The sequence below is a fragment of the Blennius ocellaris genome, assembly GCF_963422515.1.
Source record: "Blennius ocellaris genome assembly, chromosome: 10".
Lineage (NCBI taxonomy): Eukaryota > Metazoa > Chordata > Actinopteri > Blenniiformes > Blenniidae > Blennius > Blennius ocellaris.
This window is the reverse complement of record NC_137659.1, coordinates 24,257,726-24,271,344: the sequence shown is the minus strand read 5'-3', so window position 1 is coordinate 24,271,344 and position 13,619 is coordinate 24,257,726. Positions and strand designations below refer to the sequence as shown.

The 13,619-nt window shown below is 42.6% G+C and overlaps 1 protein-coding gene across 1 annotated transcript in view; it reads left to right on the top strand.

The window, feature by feature from the left end:
* Nucleotides 1-13,619, top strand: part of ephb1 (EPH receptor B1) — a 218,997-nt gene that overhangs the window by 54,070 nt on the left and 151,308 nt on the right. Inside the window, exon 2 of the mRNA XM_080503748.1 lies at nt 11,641-11,705. Coding sequence (XP_080359874.1) covers nt 11,641-11,705 — 65 coding nt within the window. The remainder of the gene's footprint in view (nt 1-11,640; nt 11,706-13,619) is intronic.

Genomic DNA, 13,619 nt, shown 5'->3' with positions numbered 1-13,619 from the left:
TTGTGGATAGCCCATTAGCCTTAAAACCACATCAACCTCACACAGTCCCAGACATGGTACTATTCCATCAGTCCATTTGTTCTGTTTCCAGGCAGTAGAGGTGATGATAGGACAGTAACTGTCTAACTTTATACTTGAAGTTTAGAAATGTCAAAGCTGTAGCGGACTGACTTTCATTGTAAACCCTTCTCCTTTTGGGAAAAGGTTAGATTACACTGCCATTTTCCCCACGCTGGCCCTCCAACATAAACACAGTGTTTGGTAGTCAGAGCAGGATTTTTCTGATCTCCATTTTGGAGGCATTTCCTGGCACAGTTGTTATGCTGTAAAGTGATATTCCTCAGTCCTTCATTGTTTGTGTCAGTCTTTCCATACTTTTAATTTTGGGCATTGATTGAGGAATTCTTCGAGCGGCGTCATTAAAGGGCTCACATTCCTCCATTTAATGGTTTCGTTGGAAGCACTGGAGAGTGGGTAGAAGCAGAAGTTGCAAATAATATAAATGACAGCAAGTGGGTGTGGCTGAGTGATTGGGAAGCCATCCAAAACCTTGTTCCACAGCCAGCGAACCATCAGGGAGTAGTCTCTAAATGCTGTTTTGTGAGGTGAGGAGCCCGATAAGAGTTGTAATTACCTCATTTTACTGCAGCGAATTGCCAGGTTTCTTAAAAGCAGACAGGCTGGCCGAGGTAATATCGGCCGTAATGAGTATTGTGATGATTGTGGGAGGCTAGTGCCGCTTCCATCTGGGTTATTGCTTGGTCACTGCTTCTGGTCTGCAGCTACAGCGAACCCTCATAGATCCTGCACTCGCTACATTCAAATGGTTTGCATTTCCCTGTCTGATGAGTTCATATGTTTGCATTGACAAACTTGTTTCCTCCCCAGTGGTCAAAAGGATTTTTTGAAGATTGATTTTGCTCAGAAGAGTTCCTCTAATATTGATAAAGCAAATGTGATAGTTTGTGTTTCTGTATGTATGCAAATAAGTCCGTTTTTTGTCTCCACAGGACAAGCATTATCTTCATCATTGACAATGATACAAATACGGCCTTTAGATTGGATCACAGTAGCGACACAACATTTGTCATTGGTCATCACAATCACAGCTCGATTAACTTCTAAAATCTCTCTGAAAGTTGGTCGCGGTTCAGCTTGTGTACGTCAAAAAGCTGACATTTGAAATAGCATATCCTCCACTCCCCACTGCTGATTACTACAGGTCTCCATGTAGAGCTTTTTTATGGAAATAATTTCATTCCATTTAGACCCAAAACTGATTCTAAAACTACTGTGAAATATTGGACGCATCGACAGCTTGTCCAATCGTCTGTTTTGGGTTTTTCACTTCTATTCAGTATGTCGATTAACTTACATTTTTGCAAGAGAGGAAGGAATTATTCAAGGGTTTCTGTACTTATGCCAAAATATTAACATCATTTATTGAAAACGAGTCGTACAACCATCCATCTTCCAATCCCATTGGACTTTGCGGTTGTGGTGACAATATGGCCAGTTTTTCAATCCTTCAATCCTTCCATGTCAGCAGAGTAATATAATCTCTCCAGTGGTTTCTGGCCTGACCTTAGGGAGTTGCTCCAGCTGCCAGTGATCAGCGTTTCTCTCTCAGGAGGACCAGAAAGAGTGTAAATCAGAGGCATAAAGGCATCTCATTGGCTCTTTCCATTCTGGAAAAGCAATTTCACCTTGAGTTCTTCAAACGTCCACTCAAAAGCACAAAAGACCATTACCATCAGAATGAAGATGTTGATTGACCAGTGAGCAGATTCCTGCTCAGCTTCCTCTTCACCACAACAGTCCAGTACAGCGACCACATTGCTGCCTACAGCCAATCACACAGCTCCTCCTCCAATCACTCATGAATCAAGCCCTTAAAGTCATCTACCTGGGATATGTTTTCTACTTTATGCTAGAGGTCATCCTCGTCTTTTCAATTACCTTAGACTCAGTCTTAGAGATGCTGATCCTCAAACTTTCCACTTTACTCTGAGCAGTGAAGCGTTCTTTCACTTACTGGATGAAACTGTGAGATGGAACCAAACTCTTAACATCATCCTCCTCTTTAGTTATTCTTAAAGGATTTTTTTATGTGCCAAGATGACAGCTTATACCAGGAATTAGCAACTTAGATCAAGACGAGAGCCCGCGAAAGCTTTACCCTCTTTGTCAGAGATTGTTACAAATTGAAAATACAATTTTAATGTGAACAGTCACCTGAGGCCCTGTTTACATGAGTGAAAAGTAGAATCTTTTTTGTTTTTGTTTTGAGTGTTCGTTTACAAGACAGCCATGCTCAGAGCCACTGAAATTGGAATTTCTTCAAAACGGCTCCCGATGCTCTGACGGTCTCCGTGGAAACAGGAAAAACTAAACTTTTCTGAAACACTGCTGTACTAGGCATGCACACCGTAGCTGTCTTTACCTGTGATGCGCATGTGCGAAAAAGATTCATTCATAACAGTGAACGCAGTGTGAGCTGTTGAATTGAGCAGCTTTTCTCCATTAATGTGTACATTTACGACACCATCATCTGGATGTACAGACATTGTTTTTCTTGCAAACACTGGACTAAAACAATGTAGAAAGACAGTATCAAGGGGCTTCAATATTTTCAGCTTACGGTTTTCTGTGTGTTTACTAGATGTTTTTATTACATAAAAGCAGCAAACACTAGTGGACTGACATATCCGCCATATCTGTGTGAACAGCATTTTCCAACTGCTGTCCTCGAAACGCAAAATGTTTGTGAAACAAAAATGCAAAAACGATTACAGCATTGTCAGTTGAAAAGTCATGTTAACATGGTGTGAATGAATGTCAATGAATCAAATTTAAACAAAAAGTAGACATTTGATTACCGTATTTTCTGCCCTGTAAGGCACACCGGGTTATAAGGTGCACCTACATTGATTGACATAATTTACAACTTCATTCATATTAAAGGCGTATGGAATAGACAAGCGGTCAGCAACCTTTATAGCTCAAAGCCATTAGGTTACATTTTCCACTGATTCTAACACCCAGAGAGGTGCACACACTTTATTTTGATAGTCCTACCTGCAGCCTATGCCAGGAGGACACTACACACAAAACCTTCTTCACTGCTGGTTGACAACTTACAACTACCAGTAATAAACTAAACTACATGAACTAAGCAACAAAAACACAACACAACACAATTATTACCGACACCACAACCCAAATATAACCCCCAATAATTGTATTTAAAACACCACAAACAGCTGCAATGAATTATGGGAGTTTCTATCGGCTGCACTGAGGAGCTCAGGTTGAATTTGTCGCTGCAAGGCATGATGTCCCATCATGCCTTGCAGCGACAAATTCATGTTTTGTGTTGTTGGAGGTTATTGTGGGTCGTTGTTGGGCTTGGTGTTGTGTTGATTGTGTTTATGTGTTTTTGTTCCCCAGTTTAGGGAGTCATTATTTCATCTAGTTTATTTTGGTTTGTTAGAATGTTGGTGTGCAACCATGAGTGATGAAGGTGTTGTGTGGAGTGTGGTCCGCTCTGAAGATCCGGTTGTGAAGTTAGAGTTGTCAAAATAAAAGCTTCTGGTTGTTCAGCTGTCAAATAGCAGTCTCAAGTAGAACAATTCTTCCATATATAAGGCGCACCGGGTTATAAGGCGCACTGGCAGCTTTTGAGAAAATTTGAGGTATTTAGGTGCCTTATAGGGTGGAAAATACGGTAGTATTTTCTTCAAAATTCAAATTGAATTCAAAATTGTGATTCTTTGATCTTTATTTTTAGAAATGACCTTGCGAGCCAAACTGAGGGCAGATGGGGGCTTAATGTGGGGTGAACGGACAACTCATGCACAAAACTGCACCTCCAGACAACTCGTCCACGACAATTTTTTTCAGCATTATTGCTTTGAAGGATTGGATTGGAAGTATATTTGACACATTTGGAAGGATTATTAAGATATATTAAGTATATTTGACACAAAAAAAAAAAAAAAACATTGGCAGCTGCCCAGAGCGCAAACTCAACACTGTGCACCAGCTCAGATGCGGTCTTCAGAAATATGGTTTTCAGAAATATATTTCTGAAAACAAATAAGCTGTAAAGTTAAAATTTGAGTGATGCGTTCAGGTGCATCATGTAACTCCGCCTTCCAACATATTAACAAGCTGCAGGGCTCATACAGTACTGATGTTACTTGATAAACATGATTAAAATATGACTGGTACAGTCCTTAGTGAGGTGGAACTTGCATGCGCAGCACACGGCAGTGCCGAAGTTTGGGGGGGGGGGGGGGGGGGGGGGTGGGGGCTGTCATGTGCACAAACAAAACCTGGAGAAACAAAGCCATATGATATCATACTAAATATATATGCACATATACTAAATATATGAAACATGTATTAAATATCAATTAGAAATCAAATCTAAAAGTACAATGTACAGGATTAATTTTCTCCAAAGAATTCTGAAATGTCATCCGTGGATGAGTTGTCTGCTGAGGGTGCACACAAAGTACAGTAAAGTACTGGATGTACTGTGTGTACTGTAATACTGCGTGTTTTAATGCTTTAGGCAAGTGAGGCACCACCCAGCTTTATCTGCTCCAAGGTTCTCCAAATTAGATTTGCTCATGTATGTCAGAGAAATGCATGTCAAGTAGGTTAAAAAAAACCGACACTTAATAATTTTTGCAATTAACAATTTCCTGAAGACTGGCATTAATGCACTGATATTTTGTCACAATAGGAATCCACATATGAAAGGCAGACAAAGCTTCATACCTTACATCATTAATAGCAAGCCCAGATCCTTCTCTGATACAAAGTAAAAGAAAACCTGGATTGCTGAGTTCACAGTCCTCAGACTCTCAGTCCTCTTCCTCCAGATGGATGCTCATCCTGATGTTTCTTATCTCGTCTGATGGCTGATGAGTTTTTGGGTGCATCACTTCTCCTTGGTAGAGTTCATGCAGGAAGAGAAATCAAACCTCCTGTAGCCTGTCATTATCAGCCAGCAGAGGGAAAGAAGGATAAGAGGCAGGAATAGCTGTGGAAAGCTAACAAAAATAAAGAGAGAGAGCTGGGGAAGCGTGAAGAAGTTGAAAGACAGTGGTGAATGGGAATTGAAAAAGAAGCTCAGGTCAGAGTAGGAGAAGAAATGATGCACAGGGATCGAGGAAAGAGAGGAAAAGGAAATGGATGGATGCATAGAAAGGAAAGAGGGGGGTTAAGGTGGAGGTAAAGTGGAAGGGTGGGTGGGTTATGATGAATTAAAGATGACACTCTCTGGCAGCCTGGTTTCTAAAGATCACTCTGCCTGCTAATGTAATGTTAATGAATGCAAATGATGTGCCTAACCTCTCTCCCCTGACCGGGGGAGGAAAAGGAGGGAGAGAAAGAACAAGAGCCGCAGAAAAAGAGGTGTGAAGTTGAAAAGGGAGCTCGTGTATAAATGTGCTGTTTGTGTATTAGCTGAAAGACTGACTGACCACTTAGAAGTGATGAGATGCATGAGTCTTTGCTGCTGTGTTGCCGCTATGTCCTGCGGGTGAACATGGACTGTGTACCTGTCTCTGTTTGCCAACCAGGCCTCGGGAGGGCCGCCGCGTTTTTCTGCTTCTCTTCCACAACCGGTCTATTACAAAGCAGTAATGGCGGAGGAAGAGAATGTGGCTCCTCACGAAGTGCCGCAAGGTTGAATCTTAAATATTATGCGACGTGGCAGCCCAGATGTGGGAGGCCAAGAGTATGTCACCTTGCTGAGATGATAGGATAATCTCGTCAGGTCCTGCAGGTCCTGCATGTATATTCATTCTCCTATCTGGTGAGACATTCTTCCAAACATCTGTCGCTCATCTCACTCTGACTACTCTTGGCTTTTTATTTTGTCTCTTCTTTCAAGTTGAAAACCTAATTTTCATTGAGCTAGTGACAGCGAGCCGACTGCGAGCTGAGGACACTTAAAACATTTGTGTAATTTGTGAGCCTGTTCATTTAATCCTATCTGTGGCTCAGTGATGCAGGACTTGTGTGTCCCATCACTCCCTGCTAATGTCTCAGAGGATGGCAGATTATTTTTTGTTTATTTTCCAAATCAGGCACATTGTCATTTCTGTCTTCAGGGAGACATAGACGCTACATATTTCTTTTGATGTATTTCTGTGGACCGTTCTGTATCTTCTATTTAAAGCAGAAACCCTTCAGTGTGACTGACATAGCTTTAGTGTGGCTCAGATTAGAAAAGTCTCACATCTGTGTTCACAAGGATTGTATTTTCTGTACAACATGGTGACTCAATCAGATATTTTTTTTCTTTTAAATTGTTTCTTGCTTGAAGCAGTGCAAATGCCAAAAGCACAACCGCAGTTTTTCAAATCAGCTAAATGGTACTAACCAGGCTGGACCTGAGCCGCTCCTTCTTCCAATCCATTACAGAGTCTCACTGTGAGATTTCCCAGAATTCTGTAGGTGGCTGGCCGTGTGAAAAATGGAAAATGTTCGGAAAATACTTCCTTCTGTCACAAATGTTCCTTTTATATTCATAAATCCCCTGAGTGGGCAGCTGATTAGTTTGGGAGATGCAAGCGTCTTTCACTCTTGTTTGTTTGTCACTGTTTTCAGTCCCGTATTAAGATTCCAGGCTCAGCAGGCCACCGTGGGGCTTCATCATTGTTAAGTGCTCATTTCAATCTCGCTGATTCGTCCTCTTGGTTTTCATCTCTCTCTCTTTTTTTTTTCAACATTTCTATCTTCATCCTGATTTGCTTGCAGAGAAAAGACAAACCCCCTTTAATAATGTCATCTGAGGACCTCAGATCTTCCTTCAGTCTGTTGCTACAATCACATTGAGCAGGTCCTCACAGCCTGGTAGCCAGCATCTGGACATGATTGTCTCATTGCATTACAAAGTGTACCCGCATCCTTGAACAGGGGAACACAAAGTGTTCGTATGTGGGAGGGGGGTTAAAGGAGAGATGAATGGGAAAGATGGAGAGCGGAATGGAAATCCGTGGAGAATTGTCTGCCGTATCGACTGAGGAGCCAGAACGCTTCAGAGAGGCGCTTCAGCACATGTTCTATCGACCAGACGCCGCACAATCATAGAGACACGGCCACAAAGGAGGGAATTACAGAGACGCGTTGCCATTGTGACTTACAAAGTGTAGAATTGAAGTCATATGTAAAAGCCAAAAGAGGGTGGAGAGATGGGGCGATTCATTCCTGCTTTTCTTTCTTCCCTGAACCCCCTCGCTATAGATGTTCTTGGGTGCTGTGCTGGTAATATTTAATCATGCATGTCTATGTGATGTATCATGCGACTGCTTGCTGACGTGTAATTGTGCGAAGAGAGCTGCCTTATCGATCTATAACGCGAGGCCCCATCAATGTTTAATGCAGTCCCTCTCACTCTTTCATTCTTCACCCTCCCTCTCTCCATCCCCTCTCTCTATCTGTGGAAACAGCCCACCATTTGGTATCGATCCATCACTTGCTGCTAATAAGAAAGGGCTGGGGTTGGATGGTGGAGGTTCTCGTCTGACTCCTGGTTTTGGCTGGGTTTGGGACTGCTGGGTTTCAACGAGCTCGTTGGCAGTGTATCAGCTTGACAAAGCTTTCTACAGAGAACTAACTCACATCCATTGTATGATTTAGAGTAACTAATATTCTGTGATGTAGTCACAATACATCCTCCAGCCCTGCAGCTCTTTGAATTCATTTAGGGCCGACTACCCTGACACCTACAAGCTATTGTTTTCCAATAGATTTATGAACCGTGGTTACAGAGTCAACATTAAGCTCTCGATGTTAATAATTTTCCTGTAGAATGAACTGCTAGTGAACCTGGCTGCGTTTAATTTATTGGCGCTTGCAGGTGGAGCTGACGTGGCAGAATATGAATGCAGAAGAAAACACTCTGGGCAACCCTCCAAACACAAAGGACTACAGCTAGCTCTTGTCTTTCCTCATCTTCCAAACGACTTCGTGAAGTCTCAAAGTGAGCAAGAGTAATGAGAAGTGTTGGGCAGACTAATTGTTTTTACAAGGGTTTTATGGTGTAAGCTAATGAGCAAGCCTGCATTAAGCTACAGGAACCCACTGACAGTGAGGAAAGATGAAGTTAAATGAGTCTTTCAGCTCCTTCAAATGCATTTTTGTTTTAGCTTGCAAACATTTTTCTGCATGAATCTGGAGAATGATTCATCAAAGAGAGAAATGTTTGTTCTCATATGTTTGTGTAGTAGTTTTTATCTTTATCCAGAAATGACCTGGACCAACAGCCACTGTGTGGCCTCTTAATTAAAAATAAAAGAACATTAAAAATAAAGAAAGAAACACTAGGTTTTTTTTGGGAAGCTCACGGGATAACTTCTAATGTCAGCAATAAACTAAAAGCTCCTCTTGTAATTCTAAAGCGACGGCTTTTCTAATTAACGTGGCTAGCTCATTTCAAAATGAAACTCTTCTAATCCACTTATGATTTAATGGATGGATGGTCCTCATAACAGCTCATTTAAAGTGCACAGACACATACATGCGTACACAAGGGACAGTTTTTACATTTTGAAATCCCCAGTGGCAGTGGACAGGTGTGTGAGCCGGGACATGACGGCTGCGCGAGCCGCACCCCGCTGCTAATCACCACTTAGCATGACCCTTTACTCATCTGTTACTTTGATATCCTGCTAATGGTCGATAGTAGGTCACATGACATGTCTCGTCCACCCAACCCTTGGCCTTTGACCGCTTTTGTCTTCTCCCCCTCATTGTCTTGCTCTTCCCCCTCCCTTTTTTTGGTTGAAAAGGAAATGGAAAATGGCCGACCAAGTGCCTGTCTGATTTGACTAAAGCTTGTGTGATTTCCCTTGAGAAAGGCTTGGCAGGCCCCACAATGCTGGCTGACTCGAGGGCTGTTTCATGCTCCTATCTCCCCAGCTGACAGCGAGTCGTACAGGCGGGCGGGCAGGCTGGAGCCGGCCGGCTGGCTGGCTGGCTGCGGAAACCGGGCTGATCTTAGAAAAATTGAAATACTGTGATGGAAGCCGGGTGTGAACAAGGCTGTCACTGTAGGTACACACGCAAAATTGCTCCCGAGCCGGCTGCTGCGTGTGTGTTCCTGTGCGTGTGTCTTAGCATGCGATAGCGGGAATGCCGAATTACCGAGGCTAATTGGTTTCATGTCTGAGGACAATTTCTCCCTCTAAGTAGAGATTGAGAATGAAAGACCTCGCTCCTTCCAGCCAGTGGCGTGTCACTCATCCTTACCTCTGTGTGCCTTTTTTCTCCTTCTTCCTTTTTTTTTTTATTAAACGAAGACCACTTGAGCTGCAGATGACGAGCTTGGAGTGTTCCATCATTTCAAATCATTTCAAATTCTTTCCAAGTTCACTGGAGAAACAAGCAACAGCTGCGTGCGTGCTGCGTGCGTCGTCTGGCTGCTAGGGGCTGCAACCTCTTCTGGAAATCTTGAAAGAGGGCAGCGTTGTGCCTTTGCATTTGATGAGAGTGAGGTTTCTTCTTCACCAGCGACACGTGTGGGCTGTGCCAGCCAACTGTTTGCTGCGAAGGTGGAATTAGTCCAACGTGGAGACACAGCAGATGCACTTCCCCCTGCGGATTCCACACACACCATTCTTATCTGTACATCATGTCTGTCTCTAACTGTTTGATCTGTTTGGGCACAACAGACAAAATCCGGGGCGTGTTGTGGCAGAGGACTGAATAATTGAAATACACCCTATAAGATGGACGGTACAATCCGGAGAATAAACTGTCTGTTACAGAGTAAATTATGAATCCACCATTACACTGCTAAGGCCAGTGTGCTACTCAGTCAATCATTCTATAAATCTATAAATCTGTATGGGGGGGGGGGGCACAGGAGGGGCAGGTAGTTTGTGATAACTGCCATATTTCTCTCTTCCCTCAGAGAGCAAGAGATCAGGTTTCTGGATTTCACTGTGCCAAGACGGCAGTTATTCATCAGAACAGGGCCGACAAAGTTTGTGCGTGAGCTGCCAGACCTGTTGCCAACGGTGAACAAGCTCAAAACAATGGCCAATCTGTGAGTTCCAATAGTCTATAGATATGAAGCAAGATATCACCTTGTGTAATGCCAGTCCATAGAAAGGCAGATCAATCTAAATCTTCTTCCCTATGTGAGGTGATAACATCTTATTGTCTGCTCTTTGTTTGCAGCCAGACATAGTTGGGATTTGTACAAATGTTCAGAGAAACACAAGGGGATACATCAACTCTTTCAATCTCAATAAGGCTCCGTTTACACGACAACGAATACGAGTGCATCCACTAAAATTTCGAGGGGTCTGTTTACATGACACTGGTGTTCGGATCCACTGCATCCATTGCAGTTTACCAGCTCCCAAGGTGGAAAGATTCTTTCACAGTCCCTCCTGCAGAGACTGCGTGGTGACAGAGCGCTGTTACTGCACATGAGCATCCTGTTGTAAACATTTCTTTCTGCTCATACATCAGTAAACAAACATAGCGACCTGTAGTGGTCTGACTCACGGTCTGTTTTCTAGTTTTATCGTCCATATCAGTGGTTTAATAGTTGAGACTCACCCCTGACAGCATCTGATGCACCATCAGTCCATACGGATGTTGGGCTCTCTTCATTTTGTTGACATTCATAGCGTATTCTTCTCTGCACACATCTGTGTAGTTTGAGTACAAAGAAAAGGAACAGCGGCATCCTGTGGTCTGGCATACTGATGCCCTGTTTACATGACAACGTTTCACGTGACAACACTTAATCCCTTAAAAAAAAAAGGAGTGTGTTTACACTGCAGCACACAGGGACAATGACGTAGTTAGTATGCTGGGCCATGGGAGGGCCCTGTTGCTTGATTTTGTAATGAAACCACACAGACGTGTGTGCAGAGAAGAATATGCTATAAACATGAAGACAATGGAGAGCACCTGCCATCCGCATGGACTGATGACGCATCAAGAGTTGTGCACGTGCAGTAACAGGCTAAATATCCTCCAGCAATCTCTGCAGGAGGGATGAGCAGCCGTGAAAGAAACTTTTTGCCTTTGGAACCGGATTAAAAACTTTGCGGATACAGTGCATCTGCAAGCGAACCCCCCCAAAAGTGAAGAAAGTTTTGCGGACAAACTCATAATTGGTGTCGTGTAAACAGGGCCTAAATACATCGTTGTCAGTGTTTTGACTGCTGCAAAGTCAAAGTATCTCCACCTTACTATATTTTCAGGGAATGCCCTGACAAATGGAAAGCAGAATAGACGTGCCACCTCGGGTAAACAATGTACAAGCCCTGATGGAGTTTCTCATGAGAATGCACACAAACACAAAAAAACCCACTTGATTTTCCACAATTCACAGCATACACATAAACAAAGGCAGGATGTACCTGCTGTAGTTCCATGCTCAAACACCGAAGCTGAGTGTTGACCAACATGACGAGGACTCGGATGATACTTCCAGGAAGCAGAGAGATGAAACACTTAGGGCGTTCATCTCGTTCTACTCATGGACGATGCTGTCAAGTCACCACTTTGAGTTTCAATGCAATGCAACTCTGTTGAACGACACGCCAAACAGCCTCTTTAGTCTAACCACTGTCTCTCTCCTCTGTTTCTTTGCTGCAGAGACCGTGATGGATACTCGGGTGGCCACAGCCGAACTGGGCTGGACAGCATATCCTAATTCTGGGGTGAGTTTGTCATTGATAATATGAACAAATAAAACAATAAAAAAAAAAACAAATAGGCAGAAATGCAGGCAGGATGGGAGCAGAGACTTAAGTATTGCCCAATGTAGCTCCCATTACGGGTATTATTTTCTCTGTCCCGCTTTATAATGACTTAATAACATAATGGGTCTACGTAAGCCCCAGAACACAGTACCTAAGTCTCTGTAAATGGAGACTGGGGGATGCCGTAGACATAATGATACTGTAATGATACATTTATGCAGGGAAGTGGAGGTATTAGGATGAAACGGACAAGGAGGAGCTAAGAGGATGGAAATGCTCAGGGCTTTTCACATTTAAAGGAAACTATTTTCAACTTTCAAGTATTTTTATATACATGAAAGGATTTGAAATGGAAGAAAGTGTCCAGTCATCAGAATGGGAACAGTATTACTTTTTTCCTTTAAGGAAACAGCACATCAGAAGTATTATTGCTCCATTACACTAATGGACCATAGGAGACTTTTAAGACCGTGTTCTTTGGGATGTAATTCAATAATTCAATGAAAAGCTCCATATCCCAACTCTGATATGAATCTTACAGGAGCTATCCAGGGTAGACAATGACTGTTTCCTGTATTTTCTGGGTCTTTAGGTCTTTATGAGGCATTTTACACACGTGTAAAGGGAGCTTTTATTGCTCCTGAACAGATGTCTGACTCTGTTCAAACATTGGAGGGTGGGATCCAACCCTGCAAACAATTAGCTCCGTTTCCTCAAAAGGGTTTTTCATCCAAGCAAAATTAAACACGAGAATGACCTTTTTACATTAAATCTGTGTGTACAATTATATGTACACAATCTGATGCCTGGACCTCGACATGATAAAGATTTTATGACTTCAAATCATTATCATTATTTTATTTTTTATTTTTTTTCAGTTTAATTTATTTTGTGCCCATACAATCCCTATAACTCGGCTCAGGTGTGTTATGTGCTGCGTGCAGCTTGTGATGGACGAGACTATGTGAACACTTTTGGACATTTATGTGGAAACGGCTTCACAGCTAGTTAACCTAGTCACATCCTGGGGGGAAATGTGGGGGTCATGGTGGGTGGACGATGATGCAAATGATGTTATGAAACAGCTACTTCAATACTTCAATTTTCTCCTACAAATGACAGCGAGAGCTATGCCTGGAGCTATATAGACACACAAAATGAAGCACACAATCTTGAGTACACAGCTACTAGTCACCTACTGTACATCACACTGGCATGGCTGGTTCAGAATGAAATACTGACATGGATGCAGGTGCAAAGCACAAATGTCGATTAGTTTTTTGACAGTAGGTTCTTCGATAGCTTCTTTATTTGGACTCCTCACTGAATCACAATCACAGTGCTAATACAGATACACACAATCAAACCTACTGTCAATGATGAACCACTTGACAACTGCGTCAGTATCATGAATATCAAACATTTTACAATAGTTCATGTTCATGTAAGGGGCAACGCAGGGCTTCACTCAATGGAAAGAACCCCCCCCCCCCACACACACACACACACACACACACATTGATCTGTACTGTCAGTCTAGACAGAAAAAAACAAAGCAAAGTTTTATTGGATTGAGTGAAATGAAAGAAAACTTTGTAGGTATCGACACCCAAGTCGATACCAGATAAGCTCACAAATGCACACCCTGCTTGTGAGAGCATCTTTGTGCACAACAGTTAGTCTGGAAACCCCACTCGTACTAATTAATCAAGACGAGATATTTATTCTGTCGTCAGCTGCAAATTGCAGTTTAAGCTAAACTTTACATACTTTGACTAACTTCAGCGGAGGGTGATCTGAGCACTGACTGCTCTCTAACGATTCAGATAGTGTTTTTTTAATGATGGATATTTGTGTGCATAGCCAGCAGCT